Raw genomic sequence first — 24435 nt, forward strand, 5'->3', positions numbered from 1 at the left:
GAGTGGCTCTGCTTTATATTTTGGCTTATTGCATCAACAGGATTTCTTTGAAAATGATGGTAAGGTTGGGTGTAAGACTGAATGCACAACATTTGATTTTACTTATCTATAATAAACCTGCATGCATAATTTTAGCCCGTATACACCCGATTTGGCACATCTGAGTGGTTTTAATTTGCATTTGGCCTTTTATATATGCTGTTAAATTTATTGTGTCCTGTTCTGTATGCCAAGAAGAAAGGAACAATAAGCTGAGGGTGACAACGTAAGAATGAAAACCACATGAATATTTTGCATCAAGAGACAGATTTGGAATTTGTCACATTTGTTTCCTTACCTTTCTTTCAAGGAGCACTTCGCCCATAAAAGTAATCTTGAAAAATACCTCTCCCCACTTCATTTTCATATCCTGTGAATGGGATTACAAATCTATGGAAGTGCATTTTGCTTTGGCACTACAACAAACCCATAATTTTCTAGCCCAAAGTCAAACTCTCCACCACTGGCTATAAAAAATAGTTTTTAATGGTTTGAAGATGATGCATATAATCTCTGTACATTTCGCATTTAACGGTAGAGGCATTGATAAAAAGTCATGAAAACTGTATATAGCTGAGCAGATGTTTACACATAAAGCATTTTTAAAAAGAAGATATGGCTGCAATCCCAAGGAAAAAGTTGAGTTGGATTCAGAGGAAATTAGTCACAACTATAATCTATGACTAATTTCCTCAAGATCCAACCCATTTAAGATTCCAGGATGGGCAAACTTATGGAGTTGCAGCCAACACAAGTCCAAAGTGTATGAGTAAAAAGTAAAAGTGTGTTTTCCCATTATTTCCTAATTAAATATGGTTATACATTAGAAAGCATCTACAGTAGGGAGACCTGGTAACAATCTACCTATCTTTTCATAACATACACTCTAATCCTTCTTATCCCTTTTCAGCTTCACACACTGTTTATAGAAAGAGTAGTGTTTTTCATCCATATTTCTTATTTCCATAACAGATTCAGTGTCCTATTTTCATATATATATTTTTTGTTTCTTATCATTTGTTTAGTCCTGTATGCGTTAAGCGAGTTGAATTTGCAGTGCTATAAAATGTGGCAGCAAACGTCGAACTGAAAAGAAACAAAGCGTTGTATTCAACTAACTTTTATTTTTGGTAGACTCTGTGAAATTAATGTTCTCTAAATTAGCCATGGCCAACAATTTCAGTAGGTCTTCTCTGAGCAAAGGTTGGTAGATGCCCATCCAAAACAAACTTAGATCAGAAACCCCAGTGAGTCCAAAAGAATTGAAAATCATAAATGTGTGACTGCTAAAATGGGAGTTCCATATAGCAACTATAATTTAATTTTGGCATTTCTCTTTCATCTTCCCAGAGCTGATCTGCACCATCTGCTCCAGTAGCAACTAGCATCGATTAAGGCTGAAACGGACACAGTTTTCCAGAAGCATGTTTTGTAGTAAAAAAGAAATAATGTCCCGTTTCTTCTGTGTTTTTTGGCAGCGCCTGCAAAAACATCTACCTATTCATCTGCACTACCTTCTCTTGCTCTCTTTCACAAGTGACTTCTTTTGCCCTTGAAGGCATTGTCATATAAAAACTTGCCCTCTGGAATAACCTCCGCAATAAGAAGTGATACATTTGAGAGGTACAGTGGGAGGCTGAAGTTATTTGGTTTTGTTCTATGCTCCCTTCTGTTTATTATTTAATTGAAACTTTTGTTTACCGCCTTTTGCCAGTAGGTCCCAAAGTGGTTTGCAGCAATAAAAATATGAAACAATGGTGCAGGCTTGAGCAAGATGTAGCAGCTTAGACCACTGCATAACTGGAGCTAATGATGATCAGCCTTCATCCTGGGACTTTTAAAAAAAGTGGCGACCAAGGAGAGACAGAGGGGACATTGGATGCCATAGCAGAATGGTGCAAATTAGAAAATATTTGTCAGCCTTGAATTTGAGAAATATCTTACGGCTTTATGAAAAAGTTATAGACTTTAAAAGACACCTTTCTGCAGGAATTGCAGTCTTAATCTCCCCTCACTGTTTTTATTGCTGCCACTTTGGTGGTCTGGTTAATTTTTCTCCCTAACCCCCAAGGGAAGATCAGCTTCCCTCACACAAATCAACCGTAGACAAACCCATCGTTGAAATATTGAGTGACAAATGATGACCACTAGGGGGATCACACACAAAAACTTTATTAGAAAAAGATAAAACCATTGTTAAAAAAGTTATCCGAAAGAACAAATAGCCCCCCACTTCTAGATAAAAATATTCTTTTTGAGACAAATAATTAATTGGAGATAAACGGCTTGTAGTGAGGTCATAGTCTTCCAGATTGGTCAGATATAATCAAAGAGGTCTTCAGGATCACCAGCGTTTTTTTCTGACTCTGAAGGCATCTCTTTCGATGACGGCTGCTTGTCTGACGATTTTGGAGGAGAATCAGCTCTAGAGATTTAAAGCAGATAACCTTAGTGAAACAAATTTATGTTCGTTATTTTTAAACAATGTTAGGTGAAGATACTTAAAGGAAAGTTTAGTGTCTTTGGAGACTGTATTCATGTTTAGGAAGGAATTGTACTCATACAGTATTTGCTAGTTGCTCATCTGTGGTAAAGCCAGCAATGAAACTATTCAGGTTGCAATAGTTTAGTTGTCACTTTTCCATTTGAATCCCCCCTCTCATTTTCCTCAAGATGCCAATCCAACCTGTGATGCCAACGAAAGAATTAAGCAGAAGCAAGCAAGTAAATGGAAAAGACAGCTAAGCTGTATTTAGTTCAGTTACCACTGCATGGCATAGCTGAAAATTGGCTGGAGTTCCCCCCTCATTTTTCTTGCATGAGATTTATAGCCATTTTCTAATATTTTGACATTAGGAGCAAATGCCTAAATTTCAAGGTCTTAAGCGCTACCTTCTGCCTTGCCAATAGTTGAAATATCAAAACCAACAAAAAAGACACCTTACAAATAGCAAAAAGATTTGAGCTTTCAAATCTAGAGAGTGTATTTGGGCCTGTTGTGCATATTTGAAATCCTTGAGAAGCATGTGTTTAGAGATTCCCAATTTCTTTACCTTCATTGCTTGTCTTTTAATTACATCGGTTAAAAAAAAATAAATCTGCAGTTTACTGAGAAATGTAATAAATCCTGATTCATAGAGTCGTTAGCAGGTTGATACAGTCAAGCAGCTGGCACAGGAATTGCATGATCCAAACTTCTGTTATGTACCACACAAGTAACTTATCACGTAAGCCAGGTATTCCACGCAAACCAAGAGATATGGGCAATCATAAGGCCCTGTTTGGACAACCTCCTCTTACTTCTCCCCAGTATCTGAGAGTAAAATGAGACTATGCCAGCTAGCCACACTCCCAACATCAGCGCATCCATCTAGCCACACCCCAACAGCAGACTATGTGTTTAGCTGAAAGAAGCAAATGGTATGAAGGAACAAGAGGCAGGGGAGCCACCCTGGGCCCCAGTTTATGGGTGACCGGTGCACATGACAGCATGCTGTCATGCCCGTACCCTGGCCTTGGAACCTCACAAGACTTCAGACTTGACTTCTGGTGCTTCATGAGACACTGGAAGTTGTGTCGGGGGCCCTGTGATGAGCACCCACAACAATTTTTTCTGGGTGCTTGGGCACCCAGAGCCCTCTATAGTTGGTGCCCTTGACAGGAGGTCACCATTTTGCCAAAGCTAAGCAGACATGAGCCTAGCCAGTTCAGGTGGGAGACCACCAGGGAAACACATGTATATCCCTGTGGGTTCCATGACAGAAGGCAGGGTATAAATGTTACAAAAGTAAGAAACACAGTGGTACCTCAGGTTAAGCACTTAATTCGTTCCGGAGGTCCGTACTTAACCTGAAACTGTTCTTAACCTGAAGCACCACTTTAGCTAATGGGGCCTCCTGCTGCTGCTGCACTGCCGGAGCACGATTTCTGTTCTCATCCTGAAGTGAAGTTCTTAACCTGAAGCACTATTTCTGGGTTAGCGGAGTCTGTAACCTGAAGCGTATGTAACCTGAAGCATATGTAACCCGAGGTACCACAGTAAAGAGACCATCGTATCCTCATACTAAGTACAGCACAGGGGCTTCCATCTTATATCCTGATTTTGAAGCACAGATGCACAGATACCAGGGGCATGGACAGAAGAGCATGAAGAGGCATTGCTCTTTCCCCCACACTGTTACAATACACAAAGTGTTTTCTTAAATACACAGTAAGCAATGGAATCTCCGTTCTCTGGCTCATACAGTTTGTGCCTCCGCCACCACATTAGTTAAAGGAGCTTTGTGAACTCTATGACATATAGCAGGATTGCCAGGGAACCAAAACTTTAAAATACATCCCCAAATCAAGGCGATTATAGTCCCACCGTGGTTTTTCCAGTGATGTTTTGAACATTCCCACTACAGATGAAGGAGGTCTGCTTTGGGAGTGTGCCAGAACTTGAGAATATGTCTGCTTGGGGAGTCCCAGGTTGAAATCCATGCTCACCTATAAACCTCACTGGGTGACATTGGGCTATCTCTCAGACAAACCTAAGGTTGTTGTGAGGATAAAACAAAGGGAAAGAAGTACACACACTGCATTCATCTCCGTGGAGAAAAAGCAGGATAATAATGTAATGAAAAAAGAATTCTAACTTCACCACAGTTTAGCACCCTCAAATGTGAAACATCAACTCTGTTTATGAGTTGTGTGAATAACACAGAGAGCTGAACCGCAAATTGAAGGGCAGGTAAGAGCACTGATAAGTATTTGTTTTCTCAGCTGAGAATGAGCCACACAAAACTGAAAAAGCAGATGTGAGACATCTGAACAGACAAAGCAAAGCACCCACTAACTATTTAGTGTGATGGAGTGCCTATCCTAATGATGAGGTGATACGACAGATAATGCAACTTAAATGCTCTTACAGCCACACAAATTTCAGAATTCTGACAACAAATTAAATATTTAAAAGCTCTTGGAACGTTTACCTAAAACTCAGTTACATGTTAACATCTATGTCCAAAGTGATATGTGCTATTGTTAATAAGACGGGGAATAAACACTTTGCCCTTTTCCGTTTGAAAAAAGAAAAATTCAGATTGGAGGCTGAATTTGCCAAGACTTTATATAAGATCTACATATGTGTAGGATGCTTGGTTTTTTGCCAGTGCTGGCACATCCATCATGTCCTAGGCTGTGCTGACATATTTACTGGGGCTTTGTTCTTAAATTCCCAGTGTGGGGTATATTGTAGCATGGTTCACGTATTAGGAAATGTTTTCCTAGAAATTCTAACAACTACACTGGAAAACTACTTGGATTTGGTTATGCTCTCTGCTCTATATAAATTTATCATTAGTTAATCACTCCCCTGTATGAAAATGATGGGGAACTGACATGTTTCCCACTAAACTTTGTGCCTCCCAGGGTGAGAATTTCTAACTCCGTCATGTTTTCAGATACTATGGGGGTTCCTTCACCTCCTATCACTGTGCAGAGCAACAAATTCATGGTAGTGGTTTCTTCTATGGAAGGGGTGGGGTAAAATACTCATCACCATTGTACTGGATGGTAATGTAGTCAGGAAGATAGACATCCCTTCATTACATCATGACATTACTTAGCTGCTTAAGGCAGGGGTAGTCAACCTGGTAGCATCCAGCAGTTGTTGGACCCCAACTCTCATCAGCCCCAGCCAGCCAATGGTCAGAGAAGATGACTGATGTAATCCACAATATCTGGAGAGCACCAAGTTGGCTATGGCCAAGTTGAAATTATCCAACCAGTTTAATTTTTGTTATTGAGATGTTTTGCTTCTTCAAAATCATTATCATTTTCAAACCAAGCAAAAGCTGGATGAAATCCTGGGCACAAAGGGGATGAGGAGCTATTGGTAGGGCATGAGATAGAAACACTATAACCCAGATGAAATGGGAGGGTGTGAGGAATTTCCCTGGGTATATAACAGCAAAGGCTGGCTGGTGTCTCTCACTCAGTATGGTTGAGATGTTTCCTTAAACTTGGCTTTTGTGGACTAAGCTCAGGCCCTGCACAATCATGAAGTTCTCAAGACCCAACAGACCCCTAGAAACAGTCTTGTAGGACAAAAACTTTGTGGCTTCCTGCACATCTCTCTGTGAGCAGTGCTTTGTGACCAGACATGGAATGAAACAAAAGAAAACAAAAAGAGAACAATTATTTTGATTTTCTTATAAAAATAAAATAAAAATTACATCATTTAATAATGCAAAGCTCAATACAGAAATCAAGACCCATAAAGATTTAACTAGGCACAAAAGGGGTGGACTTCAGTCTTTCAAATATCAGCTGCACCCTGTACAAGGCAAAAATTCGGCAATCCCTGCTTCTCATCTTCCATTTTGCTCAATTCACTATGTCATAGTTGCAGTACCCTGCAGCACCCTCTAGGCTCAGCGCCCAGTGCGGCAGAACTGGTTGTGATGCTCTAAATCTGCCTCTGCCACCCCCCATTTCTAACTTTGTCACATGACTAGGAGAGAGGATGGTCTGGGGAGGAGGGAAGTATGGGAATATGGCGAGGGGAAGAGTTTACTAAATTGTGCATTCTAGAAAGACATTTTCAAAGACACCGGGCAACTGAACAGTCCGGAAGAAATTCAGCACTCATTACCCAGCATAAGTGTTTGGCAGAAGTAAAAACTGCACCTGCATTTATCAGAAATACAATCGGCATAATGCATATGAAAAAAAGATCTAAAGGCACTAATTCAACAAATCCTATGTGCATGTTCCAGACTGAAGGCTTCATGATGCCCACCATTTGCTGCTTTCAATTGTTAAATTACATTTAAAATTGAGGTTAGTGTTTTTGTTTTTAAAGAATTAACTGTGATCTGCTTGGATATAGCTTGGCTGGATCATTTAAAGAATGATAGCTATTGATATATAAAATAATTTAACTCACAAATACATACTGGCCAAAATTAGCCCATCTTAATAAAGATCTACTTCTTTTCTTAAACTAAATTTAATATTGTAAAAATAGGCGGTGGCAACAAGTATATTCAGTTTAACATTATTACATTAGGAGAATTAACAAAGTGATATATAATTATTATATGTAGTTAAAACACATTTCTGCCTGCTTGTCAACAATTCAAGTTTTGAGAATTAAATCCATATACCATTAAAAAAAAATTCACAAGCCTGAGGTGAGTTAACAAGAGACATACATTCCTGTGGTTCATTTACACTTAAGCTCATTCCTGCATAAAGGAACTAGACCACACATCTAGACTGAGAAATCGTTTTACAGCCACTGTCTCAGTAGGGAGGGGGAAAAGGGATCTGATTACTTAGTCAAAACCACAAAAAAGTATATACACAGCACAAAAGTTTGGGTTTGCCTAGCATTTTAGACAAGAGTTTTTACAAACCCAATACAACATAAACTAACCACCAATATCGCAATATTTTCTACTTTGTCTTTTTAAACTATATTTACAATGATATGCTGGTGCTCAATACTTTGTCCCTTCCAGCAACCCTACAGCAGCTAATAATCTTGAGCAAACTCAATAATGTTGGTCATTCCGCTCATGATTTCTTATTTAGATACATCACTATGGAATGCCTTCTTGAATACACCCAGCAGCCACTATTGATCTGCCACCTCTCAATCTAGAATGTTCATCTTGCTGAATTGGGGGAACAAAAGTTTGAGGGAGGGCAGATATTGTCTTCAAAAAACTTTACCTTTACATTAAACTCCTCCATCAAAGTAGCTGAGGAGGTTAGTTCATAAAGGCCACACTAGAAAGTCCAAGACCTCCGTTTAGTATACAAATGCCTTCTATCTGGTGGGTGTGCGGAAACGGTTGAGACTCGTTCGCTCTAAAGCTGAGGCACCTGAGACAGCGATGTCTCAGGTGCCTCACCTTCTCCTGGCCCTCAAAGGCCAAGTAAAAATATTGAATCCTGGATGTAGCCCCAAATTCCTTCTACATAGAAAATGCTAAAATGTAATGTTCAAATCCCATGCATTTGAATGAAATTTGAATGAGAGGAGTTTGTTGGTTTCACAAGTGGCTCTCAACAGATAGCACCATTAAAAATTTGCAGTGATTCAGATAGTGTGTTAATTTAATTTAAGTGGACATGATCAGTCTTACCTGTTTACTTCAACAAAGTAAGATTTAATTTGACTTCTAAAAATGTAACATTTATTTTTTTTAAAGGTGAATTGATTATGCTCCCAACTTGCTAGCTTTCCAGGAGCCTCTGGTTCATCACCTGTGTATTCTCATTCATATTGGTGCAAGTTCAGGTAGCTTCTCTCTCTTTTTTCGCTCCCCAAATGAGTGTTTTCCCCTACTATCCCACAATTCTATATAGAATTATTTTAGCCAGGTCATGAAATGGATTTGTGCTGCAATCACAATGATCGAACTACTTTCATCTATTTTTTAGCTAGAGATGAAATCAAAAGGCTAAAAGACTACTACACAGTAGGTAGCTATTGGCAGTCTCAGTTGTTGGTAGCATCAAAAAAGCATGCAGACCATAATTGGCAGAATAAATACCTGTTTGGCAGGATTCTTAGCCACATAAAGCCAAGAGGCAAGGGAAACTGAGTTAATATTCATCTTTGAAGTATCTGAAGAAGTGTGCTTGCACACGAAAGCTTATACCCAGAACAAACTTAGTTGGTCTCTAAGGTGCCACTGGACAATTTTTTTAAAAAAATATTAAATTTATTTCATCTTTGAAATGTGATAGAAGTGAGGACCCTTTTCATGCCTGTGTGTTTTGTCCTTCCGATGTTTTTGCCACGTGTCTGTACCAGTTCATTGATGAGGTCTGTGAAACTGACAAAGATTCAGCTCTCTGGATGAATGAATTTAAATACTTCAGGATCAAACAATGATTCTAGAGCTGGGTGCCATCACTCTACCAAGAGATAATTAATTCCATAGCTGGACAGAAAGGACAGACAGAGCAGAGGTGAGTCTTCTCTGGATGTTAATATACACCAAGGGATGAAGTACCAGTCTAGTTGCAATTCAGAGAGCATTCCGCTGTCAGTTCTTCCTTCATTTGCAGACAGGAAACCTGCTTCCAAGTTAAATAATTTACACTTTGCAAGTTTATGAAGAATTCATAGCGGCATTCTTGGCAGGAAGTTGAATTGATCGACCCCCAAAATTGATGAGAGCCCTTTGCAAGACTAAAGCATGCATTTCGCCTAAATGGTATTTACCAACCCTACTGATCTTGAAGCAAATACATGTTCAGGACTGCAGTACAAAGCAAATTAATGAGACTGGTATAAAGAGAAGTGAGGTGTTAATTGAAATTTTTTCTTTCTTTCTTTCTTTCTTTCTTTCTTTCTTTCTTTCTTTCTTTCATTCATTCATTTGACAATGGAGAGACTTTAATTTATTGTTTTATTTTGACTTTTATTGCTGAATCACTATAAGCTGTCTTTAAGTCTGTTTCTCACGGAAAGTCAGGATATCAATGGAAAGATTGATAAATAAATAACACACTGGCCATATGTAGACCAGATGCAACCCATGTAAAATAACACAGTGTTACCCAGATGAACCTGGGAAGCACTAATGTCCCATCTTTCTTGGGTTATTCTTCTCTGAAAGCCAGTGCAAGTTTCAACTCCCTAATCTTTCTCCCCCTGCTCCCCAGCTCTGGACAGGGGAACAGGAAGAATGGCTGGCAGACATTTGTCAGGCATCAGTTTCTCACTTGAGGCTTTCGCTTTCCCCTTCCAAAGGATAAACAGCAATTGTATGTTTATGGTTCAGCATCACAGGGAAAGCTTTCATCTGCTGTCTTTCATTAACTAGGTGTGTGTGTCACTATTTACATTGCAAAGCTGGAATTCAATATATATGCTGAAAAATATGAGATTTGAAAACATGGCATAGTTCACAGACTGAAATCATTTAGCGTTTTTTAAAAAATCAAGACAGAAATGGCAGAAATTAACAAATTTTACTCCCTACAGATTTTTAGAACTCTAATTACAAGAAAGGTAATTGTAACAAATGCAAAGAGCAGAATCTAAGTAATGATATGATTATTATCCCATTAACATGAAGTACAAACATATATTAAAATCAATGAAAAGAACTTTTTCTGAGGATAAGCTCATATGTAACAGTTTTCCATATGTCTTTCCTTTTAAAAAAAGATTATCTTCTGTTTGATAGCTGTTGTTATGGCATGGAATATCTCTGCATCTCCATTCCAAACCAGAACATTAGCACAGCATTTTCAGTGTGGCACTTTTGTTGCCATCTGAGTAGTGCTGTTTGCTTCTCATGTTACAGAACTTATCTCTCTATTTATGTGCTACTGCACACATCTGCACAAATAAGTACCTGGCACGTGTGATCGCTCAAAAGCTAATTTTGGGGAAATAGCAAAAGTATTTTGGGGATCTTTACGGGAGATGATTAAGCTTAGACAGACAAAATTGCACTGGCTTCTATAATCTTGCTGAATTCGGGGCATTTAATACTGAACAATAGTGATGTTCTTACTCTGGAGACCACACTATCACTACATTTGTTATATTTATATATATTTATAATTGAAGTATGCAAATATAATACAATTACAAGCTACAAAAGAGTTTTATTTTTTGCAACATCAGATTCCCACTGGCCCCGCTTGCATTCAACAGAAGGCAGCACACCAAATTTCCAATTACACAAAAAAGGTCTATGTAAGAGTCATGTTCCGGTCTGATGCCAGATCCCAGAGAGAAAGGCAAGGCTGGAGGCAGGTTGCATCAAGTCACCAATTACAGAACCACAGAGAGCTCCAAGTGAGAAACCCACCCTGATGAAAGGTTGAGAGCACTCTGATGCTTTGTAAAGCTCCTGCTATCAGACCAAAGGCACAACCTGCAGGCTCCTTCACAATGCTTTGCCTATTCCTGCAGGTGGTGTGTGAAAGGGGCGACAATTTACAGTGGTACCTTGGTTGTCAAATGGCTTTGCTCCCGAACAAATCAGCTCCCGAATGCCGCAAAACCAGAAGTATTCGAGTTTGTGAACGTTTTTTGGAAGCCAAACATCCGACGCAGCTTCTGCTTGAGTACAGGAAGCTCTTGCAGCCAATCGGAAGCTGCGCCTTGGTTTTCAAATGGTTTTGGGAGTCGAACAGACTCCCAGAATGGATTAAGTTTGAGAACCACAGTACCACTGTACTACATATTGGAATTTTATAAATGTCGGAAACAAACCAAGGCGATAACATGCAAAACTAGGTTCCTTTTTGCAGACTTTAGAGCAATTCTTGCCATAAAAACTTGAGGGCCCATGTACAGTTAATGCCATGTATGGCATATGGAATCAGAGTGGGATGTGCTGCAATGCACCTGCAATGGCCCTGAACTGCGCACAAGGATATTGGTGGGGTCAGAGGCAGGTGGTAGTCTGCAACATTCCATACATCATGGAACTTTTGATTATTGACACTGATTCCTGCAATTCTAAGTTATGCTCTTAAGCACCAAACTGAGATCATGGAAGCTTCTACGTAGGCATTCCTTAAAGGCAATAGATTCCTTGATCTGTGCAAGTGCTGGCTCTCCCAGACTATTATGATCCTGTGGCTGGGCTTTTCACACAGTCTTTTTAATCACGTCATTAAATTCACAACCATGAGACAAGTTTTGAGTAAATAGCACTACTGAGCAGTGTGCATTACAATAGTTCTGTAGGGATCACAACAGTCTACTTTCAGCAACTGAATCAAATATTAGCTCATAAAATGCATTGGTCTGAAAACCCCAATCAAACTTCATCACCAGGAGGTGGTTCACAAGAACTAGCATATTAATAATAGGGACTAATTATATCCAGGGATTTCACTAATCCAGCTATGTCCTCTAAAGCATACGGGAATGAGTCTGATCTAAAGTCCATGTAACACTCACTGCTGAACTCAGTATTCAGGGATTCAGGGCATGTGTATTGATTCAGTGAAAGGCATTTAAGAACTTTTAGCATGTTCCTATGAAGTTTTGCGGTGGCATATAGAATATAGATTTATGTGGGTTAAAATTACTAATAAATTCAAGGGACCCAGTTCTCGAGACACGTTATTACTATATTTTGCTGGAAGGAATTTTGCTGGAAGGAATCTGGAATGCCAACATGTTGATCCTAATTGTAATAATTATTTACTTCCTGGATGACTAGCATGTCAGAATTAGTCTAAAGGCTTGCTCTTAAGGCACTGAATTTAGATGGTCTATATTATTTCCCCCCATCTGCCACAAAACCTGGGATACTTCATGCGTAATCTCTTTTGTTGCTGCAGTACTATTTCTGCAGGAAAACTTTACAGAAATTATTATTCTGTAAGGATCGGTGGGGGGCGGGGAGGATATCAGGAAGCACATTCATTTTGGATATTCATCACTCATGGAGGTATTCATTTACATCCTGCAATAAGACGTACATATTGACTCAGTTTGCATGTAAAACTAAACCAAACCATGGGCTCTTGGAGAGGAAATTGTGGCTGCTCTGCTCTTCCTGCAGTCCAGTTCCATCCTGCTGCTGTTGTGTTACTGTGAGCTAAGCCATGGTTTGGCATAGCACATTGTCCAAACTTCAGCTTGTGATTTGTCTCCTCCAGACAAACCACAAGCTGTAAACAAATTACATCTTGTTTACAGCTCATGATTTTTTTGAAGTGAGACAAACCATGAGCCCAGGTTCAAAGAGTATGCTAATCCAAACCATGGCTTAGTTTGCAGTAGCAGGAGGACTGTGGGAGGGACCAGGTAGCCTCACTTGTCTCTCCAGGAATCCACATGTTCACGCCAAGTCATGTCTTGACTTAGTTTTATGTGCAAATCAGGTTGTTATGAGGATTGGAGAATCAGCAGCAGTAAACAGAGAAGTAAACACAACTTTAACATTAAAAGGTAAAGGTACCCCTGCCTGTACGGGCCAGTCTTGACAGACTCTAGGGTTGTGCGCCCATCTCACTCAAAGAGGCCAAGGGCCAGCGCTGTCCGAAGACACTTCCGGGTCACGTGGCCAGCGTGACATCGCTGCTCTGGCGAGCCAGAGCCGCACACGGAAACGCCGTTTACCTTCCCGCTAGTAAGCGGTCCCTATTTATCTACTTGCACCCAGGGGTGCTTTCGAACTGCTAGGTTGGCAGGCTTTAACATTAAAAAGTGCTAAAATATGCATTCAAAAACTATTTTTCACATCTATCCATTGGAGCAAAGAAGAGATGTGTACAAAGCATAATCAATCAGTCCATTATGCCAAGCACAGGGGAACTTTCATAAAACTACCATCAATAGTATTGGCTGGTGAAATTGGCCGCAATTCTTCCTCCCCTCTCCTCTAAATCATTCGTGGTAGCCAAAACAGCAACAAAAAGAGTAATGTGTTTGGTAGACAAGAGGTTTAAGGAAATGAATCGAGAAGCAGTTGCCAGCAGACAGCAATGGCTAAATGTAGTCTCTTCTAGATAGGAGACAGCTGTATTCCTTAAATCTACAACAGGCAAGCCTACTTACGGTTTCTAGCCATGCAGATGTTCTGATTGGAGATGCATGTGACAAATGTTCTAAAAGCAGCTATACTGCAAATTTTGATATCACTGAGAGGTAGAACAGGAAGATGGGCTATAAAAACACAGTGCCAAACCTGCATTCATGCAAAGGCAAGACCACCTGTTCTACAACAGCTTATCTTGAGTAGTATGACAACCGCCAACAAAATCTACCAGAAGATCATTTAAATGTATTTACAGAACAAATACGAGCCCTTTTCAGACATCTGATCCATGGTGGGCAAATGAGTGTAACCAAAAGGTTGGGAAACAGGGGTCTGAGATGCAGCCCTTTTCAGTCACATTCAGAGAAAAATGGCTCCTAGTCGTACTGCCTATGTATTACCTCCAGGACCAGAGGCAGTTTGCCTCTAATTATCAGTTGCTGGAGAGCACAAATGCCTGCTGGTGGGCTTCCATTAGGCATTTTGTTGGCCACTGTGAGAACAGGAGGCTGGACTAGATGGACCTTTGGTATGATCCAGGTAGGCCTTTGCTCTTTTTCCCCCACAAAGGAAAGTGAGCCCGCATAGACCGCGATCGACCACTAACACCCGGGGATCGACCTGTCAATCGCAGTCAACCGGTTGGACATCCCTGATGTATACTGTTCATTTTCAATGTTGTAACTGATGTTGTGTTTGCTGTTTTATTTATAATATTCAGTGTAACTATGCATGTTCCTTGGAGATGCACATTGAGCCAGTCTGCATACAACTGCACATGCACAATTGTTCCATGCAAACGTGAACCTTAGTCTTTAGTCTTTGCCAGCTGGCCAGCTGGGGAAACCTAGCATTACTGCACAATACTACATGGCAGGTTGCTGCAGACAAATGGCTTGCCAGGCAGAGGGAGCTACCATGCAGTGTTAATTTAATGTAAGTATGGCTTTAGATTTGTTCATGTGTAACCTCCGGGGTCAATGCCAGTATCATCTATACAAAATATTTGCAGGGCGGAAAGTCAAAGAAAGTGGGAAAGGCCTTTGTCTGTTTTTAGATGCTGCCTCTAGGCAGCACTCCTTGGAGAATATGCTTAATTTAATAGTTTGCTGTCATGTTTTCTTGACTGATTCTTTACTGAATAAAAGACAATAACTGTTGTCTAAATGTCCCTTACGTACACAGTTGGGATCAATACAAGAGCAAGAGCAAGAATTAAATCGATATGAGAATAATGAACCAAACTAACTCTGATTAAATCAACGAACATAGGAGCATCGGACCCCCTCTTAGGTACCTGTCTTGCTTGACTGATTCAAGTTAACAAATCTCTGCATAGCCGAAACCCTGAGGCTTTGCAAGTTGTTTACTCTTTATCCAGCAAAGATGGTTCTGTTAATGGGGAAGAAAATGTATGGGTATCTCCCCCCCCCCCCTTTCCTTCCAACATTCTTCAAGAATGACATTCAACCTAGCATTTTATAAAGGTAGATCTCAGTAAGGCATTCAAAATGCAACAACTCAGGGATAAAGCTAAGTTTTCAGTCTCATTCTTGTGACAGGGGCCGACTTCAAATTGGCAGATCAAGCCTTGCCTAGTATAGTACTATGGGAAACGAAAAACCTCTATGAGCTATTTCTTTAAAACAAAATTCTTTGTGCTGCTGAGCCATGTAAACTTTCCTGTAAAAACATTATGATAACCCATGGGGTCCAGGTGCAGAATCCTCTCATCTCCTGGTGCAACGTGATTGTATTTTCTGTGCTTCCTTTCATTATTTGAGCCATCACAGAACAAAAATCTCACCCTCCAAACTGTGATTGCTATTCTGAGATTAGGGTGCTCTGACCACCCATCTCTCCGCAGGCTAAGCACAAACCAAATCGTCAGGTTACTGAGGAAGTGAAAGACTGCCAGGAATGAAATATTTCTCACTGCGTTTAGAGAGATAAAATAGGTAAAAAGCTATTTACTTTGTAGGAATATGCAACTTTCTAAGGAAGGCAGAACTCTTCATCGGGCAAGTTAGAAGAATACTTAGGTCTTTGCTAGGTAAAGAGAAAAGCTATTCTGAGGCAAACATTTTCACTACCGACAGGTGGTGGACCAGCAAAAAAAACACTAACTACCCCAACTCTCAAATTCCCTATTCCCTATTCCCTGAGACTAGTACAGCAGCAACAGTTGGTCTGTTATGAACTGCTTGTGTACAGTTACCTGGAAATTCCCAGATTTTACATTTCCTGGTGTTTGTGCTTCTTTGGCCACATTAAGTCCTCAATCTTCCTGTCTTTGCTCTTTGCTAACGTTGTTCCTGATGATGCACAAGCAGCTGAGTCAGAAATTCTAGCTTTTCCAATATGGAGATATGCCAAAGCTTGTGAAGACCCAGCAGGAAGACCCAGTCCAGGGATTCAGAATGTCTTGCCTAATCGGTTGTTTTGCCTTGGCTGAAAGGCAGGCTTGCTTGTGCTATGGCTTTGGGACAACACGAATTACAGGCCATACAATTTAATGTCAATTGCTTACTCATCTCACAATGATGGGAACAAAATCCCAGGGAAACCAAAATGGTCTGAGGAGGATAATTTACTGCTGCATTTTTGCTGGAACAAAACTTCTTCCTTTTAAGATGCTTTCACGTTAGAACACTATTTTCAATGTCTGGAACAATTTAAACTAAGTTCCACTCTGCAATTCAACATTTCCAAAGGAATAAGCCAAATAAGCAGACAATAGGTTTTCTTAAAATATTTTTTTAAAAAATAATAATGTGTAAATGCAAATCCAAAACCTTTATGCTAACACTCTCTGGAAATCAAATATGCTGATTTAACTGTGCGCCTCATGGATTGAGGCACTTTTGCAAATGATTTTGCAGCTGAAGGAGATGAAAATGTTTTAACTAATCTGATGATATGAAATATCATTATGAATATTATGAACCTTCACTATGTTTGTGAAAGTCATACAAAGATCCTAGTGCCTTTGCTGAGAAAGAAGAAAAATAAATGTAGACTTTAACCAACAATTACAAATGAATAGTTAACATATGGTGGTCAACCACATATAGCATAAAGTGGTCAACGCATAGGCAAATATTTGGATTCTACAAATTTGTTAAAGAATACCAATTACCTTGATCTAATATGGGTACTTCACATTTTCCAACTTACAGAAACTTGGGGGCGCTGTTAAGTCAAGGAAATGGCCGCTACAGTTCAAATCCAATTCTCCCTCCAGCTGCTTAATTTTTTTTAAGACAAATAACCATTCCAGTTATGAATGTGTGGGATCAAACATTCTGGCTCACCTTGGTTGCAACTGCCAGAATCCTTGAACTTGTCATCACTGGAAGCTCATGAACAATTGCCCGCTCCCCTCCCTATGTCTGAAACTAGAAAGGATAGCAAGGGCTTTTCAGTTTGCCCCAACACCATGGAATTTGCTCCAGCAGCCAAAGGGACCTTAGCCTTCTTCCCAACTTTGAAACGGTGGAGGAGGCAGAGACAATTCGCACCCAACTCTGCAGCTGCAAGACTGAGAAGATGGCTGAGGTTCATCACACCCTCCCAAGGACAACAGCAAACTAGCTATGGGAAAGAAAGTTGCGAGATCCTGATCTAGCTCAAGACCTAGAACATTTTGCCTGCATAGCCTGCGCTCTGTCCCGCAGCCACACACCCCTCCCCGCCTGGCATTTTCCTTTCACTTCATTGTATGAAAGCATCATGGCAAGGAGTTAATTCATAAACAAAATAAATACTGATTGAACTCAATGCACAATTATACCAAGCACCAAACTGCGTATTGTTTAGCTGTCTGTGTAGACTTCTGTTGCTATGCCGCACATAGAAGCAGTTTAATTTCCCTCGGGGAATTAAGAAAGGATAAAGACATTCAGACATTTCTGGTCTGTAAAACTCAAAGTGGGAGGACAGCTCAGAAGTCCAAACCACAGAGCAAAAAGCACCCCATAAAATAGAAATCAGACAAAATACTCTACAGACAAAAAAACTCTAATTATAAATAACTAAACAAAGGATTGTGAACATATAAGACAACGTTCAATGGCATTTGCCTGCCTGCTCAGGGGAAAGCACATTATTCACATTATTCATTATATTTCATGTTATTTTTTCACTGAAAACTTTTAATAATTATGGGTAGGTGGGTGTGGGTGTAACGACTATAGTGAGAAAATCAGCAAGAATGCAGACATTCAAACTGTATGGAGAGTTTGATCCTTGTGATATATTAATAGAATCCACACAATGATTAATACATGGAGCTAATGAATAGGTTTCAAAAAGTATTAGTACACAGGAACATCTTGTATCATATAGTTAAATATGCATGTTCATGCATAAACTAATATAAGCCTATATATAGCTTCCTATTGGGTGTATTCAGGTGTAACCACTGTTTACAGCAATTCAGGAAAGTACTTGATCTCTACCCCTTACATATGGAAGGAGGAGAGGAGGGAGAAGACTAGCCTGGGGTTGCTTATGTTCATAATAGCAAACAATGTTTTGCTTTCATATCTGAATGCAGTCACTGAGTTTTCACTGGCTATACCTCATGGTCATACACACTGTGCGGATTGTTACTTATTTATCTATCACACAAATCAGATCCTGCACCTGTGTACGGTTTCAGTGCATTCCTATTTACCATTTTCTGATGCTTATCTTTTTTATATAAAAAAAGAAAAAGAATGTATTTTGTACTCGGAAATAGTGGCTGCAATTTAATACATTAGTGATTTTGTCTGTTACCAAATAAATTTGTGCGTTTCTATTTTGAGGGGTGCTTTCTTTGTTCGCTGTACATTTTGGGTGAGGACACCACAGTGGCAGCATAAGCATGCAGCAGAGATTTGCATATTATAATACAATCTGAAAAAATGGAGAGAGCTTTTATGTCATATCTCTCTGGAAGAATAAAAAGCTTTACTCTTAGATAGTAAATTTATGCTAATGACACCACGGCTCATCTAAAATGAGAGGGAGGAATGAAACACTAAAGTGTCAAAAGCTAGCTGATGGTGACCCTGCAGGCACATGCCGCTGATCAACTAATTACTATGATTCTGAAGGATGCCCTAGGAAACAGCAAGTGGTTGACTGCTGGGACAGACATGCTGAATCTTTAAGCAGCTGAAATTTGCTGAATGAGAATTTGTCATTGTCTCTTTTGAACGAGGGTGGGGCGTGTTTATTGCCTGTTACCTCAAGAAGCTCTCGCATTTATTTTATGGTGATGAAAAAGAAGCCACCGATTATGTATTCATTCTCTAATTATGAAAATCACTCACAGTCTGAATTCCAGTTGTTTGGCAATCAATTGATCATTCCTCCAAAACAAACAAACAACATACAATTGTGTCCAAAGGAAAGCATTTATCTCATCCAGAATGGTAGTTATTATATACAGCCTGTAAATATAAACCTATCCAAAATTTTCAATCTATGCCTCACCTTCAAGACAGACTAGGTTGGTAGGTATTTAGGACAAGGCCTTTCCTGTAAGGAGTGCCCCAATTGTGGAATTTCCTCCCTAAGGCAGATAGGTTGGCCAACATCCTAGCCTAGCCTTAGGCAGGCCATAAAAGCGGTTTAGTTTTACTTGGCTTTCAATGGGCTTTAAATTCTGCTGTATGGCTTTGTATTTTGATTTGTATAGTTGTTTTAATGATTGTATATAACCCTTGTGAGCACAAAGGCAATCCATAACTATGTTAAAGAAAAGAAAAAGAATTCAGGGACAAGTATGCTTAAGACCATTGATTAAAATGTATAGGATTGACCTGGGAAGACCCAAGCTCCTTTGAAGGTGAGTATGAATGGCTAGACATATATATATATATATATATATATATATATATATATATATATAGCTTTTGATTCCAAAACTAATCTTAACATACAAATCCAGTCTCCCAGGATAGTTGTTGTTGTTTGCATCCAACAGTCTTGGGAGACACTGGAAGACTTTACCTTCGGAGGTAAAGTCAAACGGTTGGAAAGTTACAACTGTGGCTGCAAAGCCTGATACAGGAGAGACATGCTTTATTGCAGGTGGGGCAGATGAGGGCATCCAGTTTTGCTGCTACAGGTTATTCTCTCTGCGCTTCTCCCAGTGATCATTCCTCCTCTGGTCACTGCTGTGGATACATGATCTGTCTGTCTCCAAGCACTGCCATCGTCTGCAAGGGATTCCCATATGGTGTCTTGCATGGACACAATCATCTTGTAGAGTTTAGGTAGGAATGTTGTCTTGCTGAGCAGTTTGAGAGGCTATAGCTCAGTGGAAAAGCATCTGCCTTGCTCCTACCTGAAAACCCATAGAGCTGCTGCCAGTCAGTGTAGGCAGTACTGAGCTAGATGGGCTAGTTGTGTTGATGAAGAACTGACCTTCAGGCCTATGCATTCCCACCCCGGTTCCTGTTGCCCAAGGTCTTGCACAGAGTCTGACTGCTGAGGGAGAAAGTACTTCTGAGGACACCCTAGTGGCCATGCAGGTTTTGGTTCCTGGAGCTCCTCCATCTCTCCAGGGCCTGTGCCTGGCTCTTCTTCTTCAGGTACTGTTTGTTCACCCAGGCCCAGAACTATTCCATCTGATAGCTTGGTGGCTGAGCGGCTCTGGCTGAAGCAGCTTGGCGTATCAGACAATGTCCTGACTATGCTCCTGGTCTCCAGGAAGAGTTCCACAAATACGTTAGTATGGCTCCACATGGAGGGTGTTTATTGACTAGTGCAGGAATAGTGGGAGGGACCCCAGATTTAGGGAAATGGTGGACATCCTGAGGTTCCTCCAGGCAGTACCCACCTCTTCTGCCAGAAGCTGGTCATATCCAGTGCAGGGGTGGGTGGGTGCTGTGTTCTGGAAGTCAGTCAAGGGCCTCCTAAGGGAAGTCCACTTTGTCCTCCTGTTTTTCACTGTCCTGTACACATTACTTGTTTAACTGTTCTTTGCCTCTGACAGTGTGTCTCTGTCATTAGTAGCTCCTAGGTTTTTTGGACCTGGAGTGGTCGGATGTGGTAGGTGAGGTCGAGGGGTCATCTCTGCTCTTCCAGACATTCTGGGGGAGAGGGATGCCCTCTCCCACCACAAGAATCATCAATTTGGACCCTGCTTGACACTTCCAAATCACTTCCTACCCAAAGTCATATTGGGGCGTGATTTACAACAGCCTATAATTTGCAAGTTACTTAACTTTGTGGGCTAACAGGGCAGAAATCATTCTTATAGACTGGTTTTATTTTATTTTCAGAGTAGTGAAATTTGGAGCACTCTCTCTCTCATACAAATTCTAGCAGCGTAATTGGTTCTATTTTATCCCCCTTTTAAGCTACAGAAACAAAAAGCAAGGGAACGCGTATGTGAGACTGGATTGTTTTACAGCGCTATTCATTTTAATTGCCTAATTTCTCCCCCATCAGCATTCTTTCAAGAAAGATTTGCTCCTCAGTCAAATATGGCATGTGCTAGAACCTAATACAAAGAGGTTTTTCACAGCCAATAATAATACATTTTGGAAAATGAGTTCCAACGTGCTAATAAACCTTTAAGTACAGAAGTGGCAGCAGTGTCTCTAATAACATATGATGTAAAGATCAATTTGAATATCAAAGAACATATTGAAATACTTTCAAAATTGCTACCATTCAGTCGGTATAAATGGGAAGGGGCCAAAATCGAATAATGATTCTCCCCCCACTTCAGCACTTTCTACCCTTTAGTACAAGTAAAAACACACACAAATTATTTGAAATTAACAGGCTTTACAGGGAGACGAGAGCCAAAAACTGAACATTAATTCACCATTATACAACACTTGGTTCATTGTTTGTGCATTGAAACAATCTGTTCAAAAAATGACATCAGCAGACTTCAGTAAATAGCTGCACTTATAAACCTTTTTATCTTGTACATAAGGCATGAAAGAACAAGGTAGGAACATTTGTGAGGTGACCAGCTGCTAAGGAGGAAATGTAACAAGCCCATAGCAACTCCCAGTCTCTTGTGCTGGAGGCAAAAGCATCCCAAGTCACTCCTGGTCTTTTCCTGTTCCACCCACTAAACCAGTACAAAAGAGAGATGTCCAAGAATCACCCTGGACTTTGTGTACCATAGATGATTTGAGTGATTTCTGTGCTGGCACAGCATCCAGTCAAGGATCATGGTTAGTGTGTGGTAGGCATCTCACGCAGATGACCTTAGCAAACTTGGACAGATTTCTAAATTTTCCTGTTACACATTAAAAAAAAAGCAGTTTCATTTTCAGCATGCTGCCACACATCCTGAAGCAGCAATGCTGTTTACAGCTAGATGTGCTGAAAAGTTATTAGGAGATGCTGTTCATTACAGAACAGTGTTTCTTCCCATTACATTTTTTTCCTGCCAACGCTCTGATGAATTGACATGGTGTAAGCACATGTTTAGCTCACTGGCTGATGGCATGTCTTTCTGGCTTCAAAACACAGGGTGAGATCCAATGCTGCCACCCTCCTTGCAGAACAGCGTCAGATCCAGTTGAGGCATCGTAAGAGGAGACAAGGCACATCCCTCAGATTCTCCCTGTGACACCTTCCATGCTGTTCTGGGGGGTCCCCCGGCCCTGGTTGGGGCTGATGGGAGTTTGCAGCCCAACAACATCTGGAGGGCCATAGGTGCCCCACCCATGGCTTACATAGAAGGGATACTGGAGGTGGAGAAGTCTGGAAGGGACAAGATGGGAAGGTGGGGAAGGCAAGGTAGGGAGGAGTAAATTGGGCTATCTCCTTCCCATGGCTGGCCTAAGACTTTTTGATGATGGAAGTGGAAAGTAAATGGCACCTTCTCCCTACACTTCCCAGTTAAGGAGAACAATAACCAAGACATAATATCTCACAACTGCTTCCTCCTGGCAGTAAAAATAGAACAAAAAATTAAATTGCTACTTTCATGACATCCAAAATCAGATGCTTGTGGAAGCCTCCTAGCTCTGCCAATACCCCCTTCATAGTGAGTCTGGCTACTTATGTTTTCCAATGAAATACCAGAATGGCATAGAGGGGTCAGAAGCCACTGATTCCTATTTGAGAGCTAAGCAAGATATAAAATAGAAAATTATGCGATCAGAATCTCCTGTGTTATCATTTTTCTTTTCTTAGCTAGCAGCCCTTCAGATGTTTTCTTTTCAATTAGATGTGAAACGAGCAAGGCTGCCTAGGTTAGCCAAAATGTTTCCATTTGGTTTTAAAAAAGAGAAGAGAATCCTAAAACTGGGAATGAATGCTGTGAATCCAGCACACCATCTACTTCATTTTAACTGGAATAAATTCATCTCAACATTTAGATTGCCCAGAGGATGTTGGGGATCCACAGTAATTCTGGTTCTGCAAATTGGATGCTAAACAAATGGTGAACTCACAAGTGATACGAGCCAAGCTTATCAATACAATGAAGCAGGTTGGGAGCATATAGGGCATCTAATAAAATGAGGCATAGAGTGTGGAAGACTCAAGCAGGCAGCTGCCCCCAGTACGCAATAGCCTGTCTGAACCTGATAGCCGACTGTAGCGACGCTTACTGGATGATTCTCACATTTCTAGTGAGTACATGAGATGCTTTACATTTCTCCTTGGTTTGCAAACCATTTCCCAGCAGTTGGATAGGCTATGGCTCCAACTGTATAACAGGTCTGCTGTTGTATAATGTGTGGAACCGTCATTAAAAGATTGGTAGCGCTGCCAGCTATCTGTAGTTTACGGGTTGGTGGCATGTGAGAGGGGCTTTCTTGTGATGGCCCTCCAGATTGTGGAATGCACTCTTCTGAGGTGTGTCTTGTGTCATCACTGTATGCTTTTTGATGATTGTTCAAGATGCATCTCTTTAACCAGGCCTTTGGTTGAGGATATGCCTTCTCTCCTCCGGCATTGCTGTGGACTGGTCTCTGCTTGTTTTGCTATTCTGGTACCTGCTTTTGAGATTTTAATTTCCAATTTTAAAGTAGATTGTACTTATTTTAATGGCAATATTTTTTTAACCTGCCCTGGAACCATAGCTACAAAAAATAAAAAATAAAACCACCAACATAGTATGGGTAGGCTTCTTACACAATTTTTTAATAGCCAGACTTGGTTTCCAGGGCCCTGGATAATACCTAGTTTATATTCACAAAAGCATATATCAATACATAACTATAAATGCTAAGGGGCAATTATTTGTTCTTGACACATCAAAAATATGTGTACAGCAGGTGTAACAGCACTAGTATGAAGTTAAGTGTAACAACACTGACCTTATTACTTTACTTTTATACCAAACTACACACACACACACACACACACACACTGTTGTGTAGCCCAGGAATCCAGACCTGGGCCTGAGGTTCTCAACTCCTGTACTAGCTCATCACCAAATAAGCTCAGTTTTCTACAAAAAAATACCTATCAAACAGGAATGCTTTATGAATGACCTCTTACCCAAAATGGGCAATGTATTCAAAACAGAGGCCTTAACATTTTATCTGGTGGCTTCTGTCTGTGTTAGAAAGTGGGGGATTAAAACATGCTTAATGCATGCCATCAGTTCTACAACATTGTAAACAAAATGGAGGAGGGGGGCAGAGAGGGAGATATTACTTTAAAAGCCCAGTGGGAAATACCCACTGCCAGAAATATGTTAGCCATATAATAGTTTTACGCTGCTGTATTGTTATTATGCTGCACTTTTCTTTCACCACTAAGGGTGCTGTGTTTCATTTTCAGTAAAGATTTATTGATTCCCAATTGTTTGTGAAGGGAAAATGTGACATTTATGGTTTTACGCTTTACTGAGATACTACATTCTAGGCAGAGGATGTCATTAAAATGCACTGTATTG

The 24435-nt window shown here is 40.3% G+C and overlaps 1 protein-coding gene across 8 annotated transcripts in view; it reads right to left on the reverse strand.

Moving 5' to 3' along the window:
- Positions 1-507: 507 nt before the first annotated feature.
- Positions 508-24435, reverse strand: part of XRCC4 (X-ray repair cross complementing 4) — a 103680-nt gene continuing 79752 nt past the window's right edge. For all 8 annotated transcript variants that reach the window (XR_014503088.1, XR_014503089.1, XM_083404275.1 and 5 more), the window contains one exon: positions 508-2464. Coding sequence is in view for 6 of the 8 variants with exons in the window: in XM_083404275.1 (XP_083260401.1) it covers positions 2356-2464 (109 nt within the window). In the remaining 2 variants the exon portion in view is untranslated. The remainder of the gene's footprint in view (positions 2465-24435) is intronic.

This window comes from Podarcis tiliguerta (assembly GCF_965153285.1).
Source record: "Podarcis tiliguerta genome assembly, chromosome: 11".
NCBI lineage: Eukaryota > Metazoa > Chordata > Lepidosauria > Squamata > Lacertidae > Podarcis > Podarcis tiliguerta.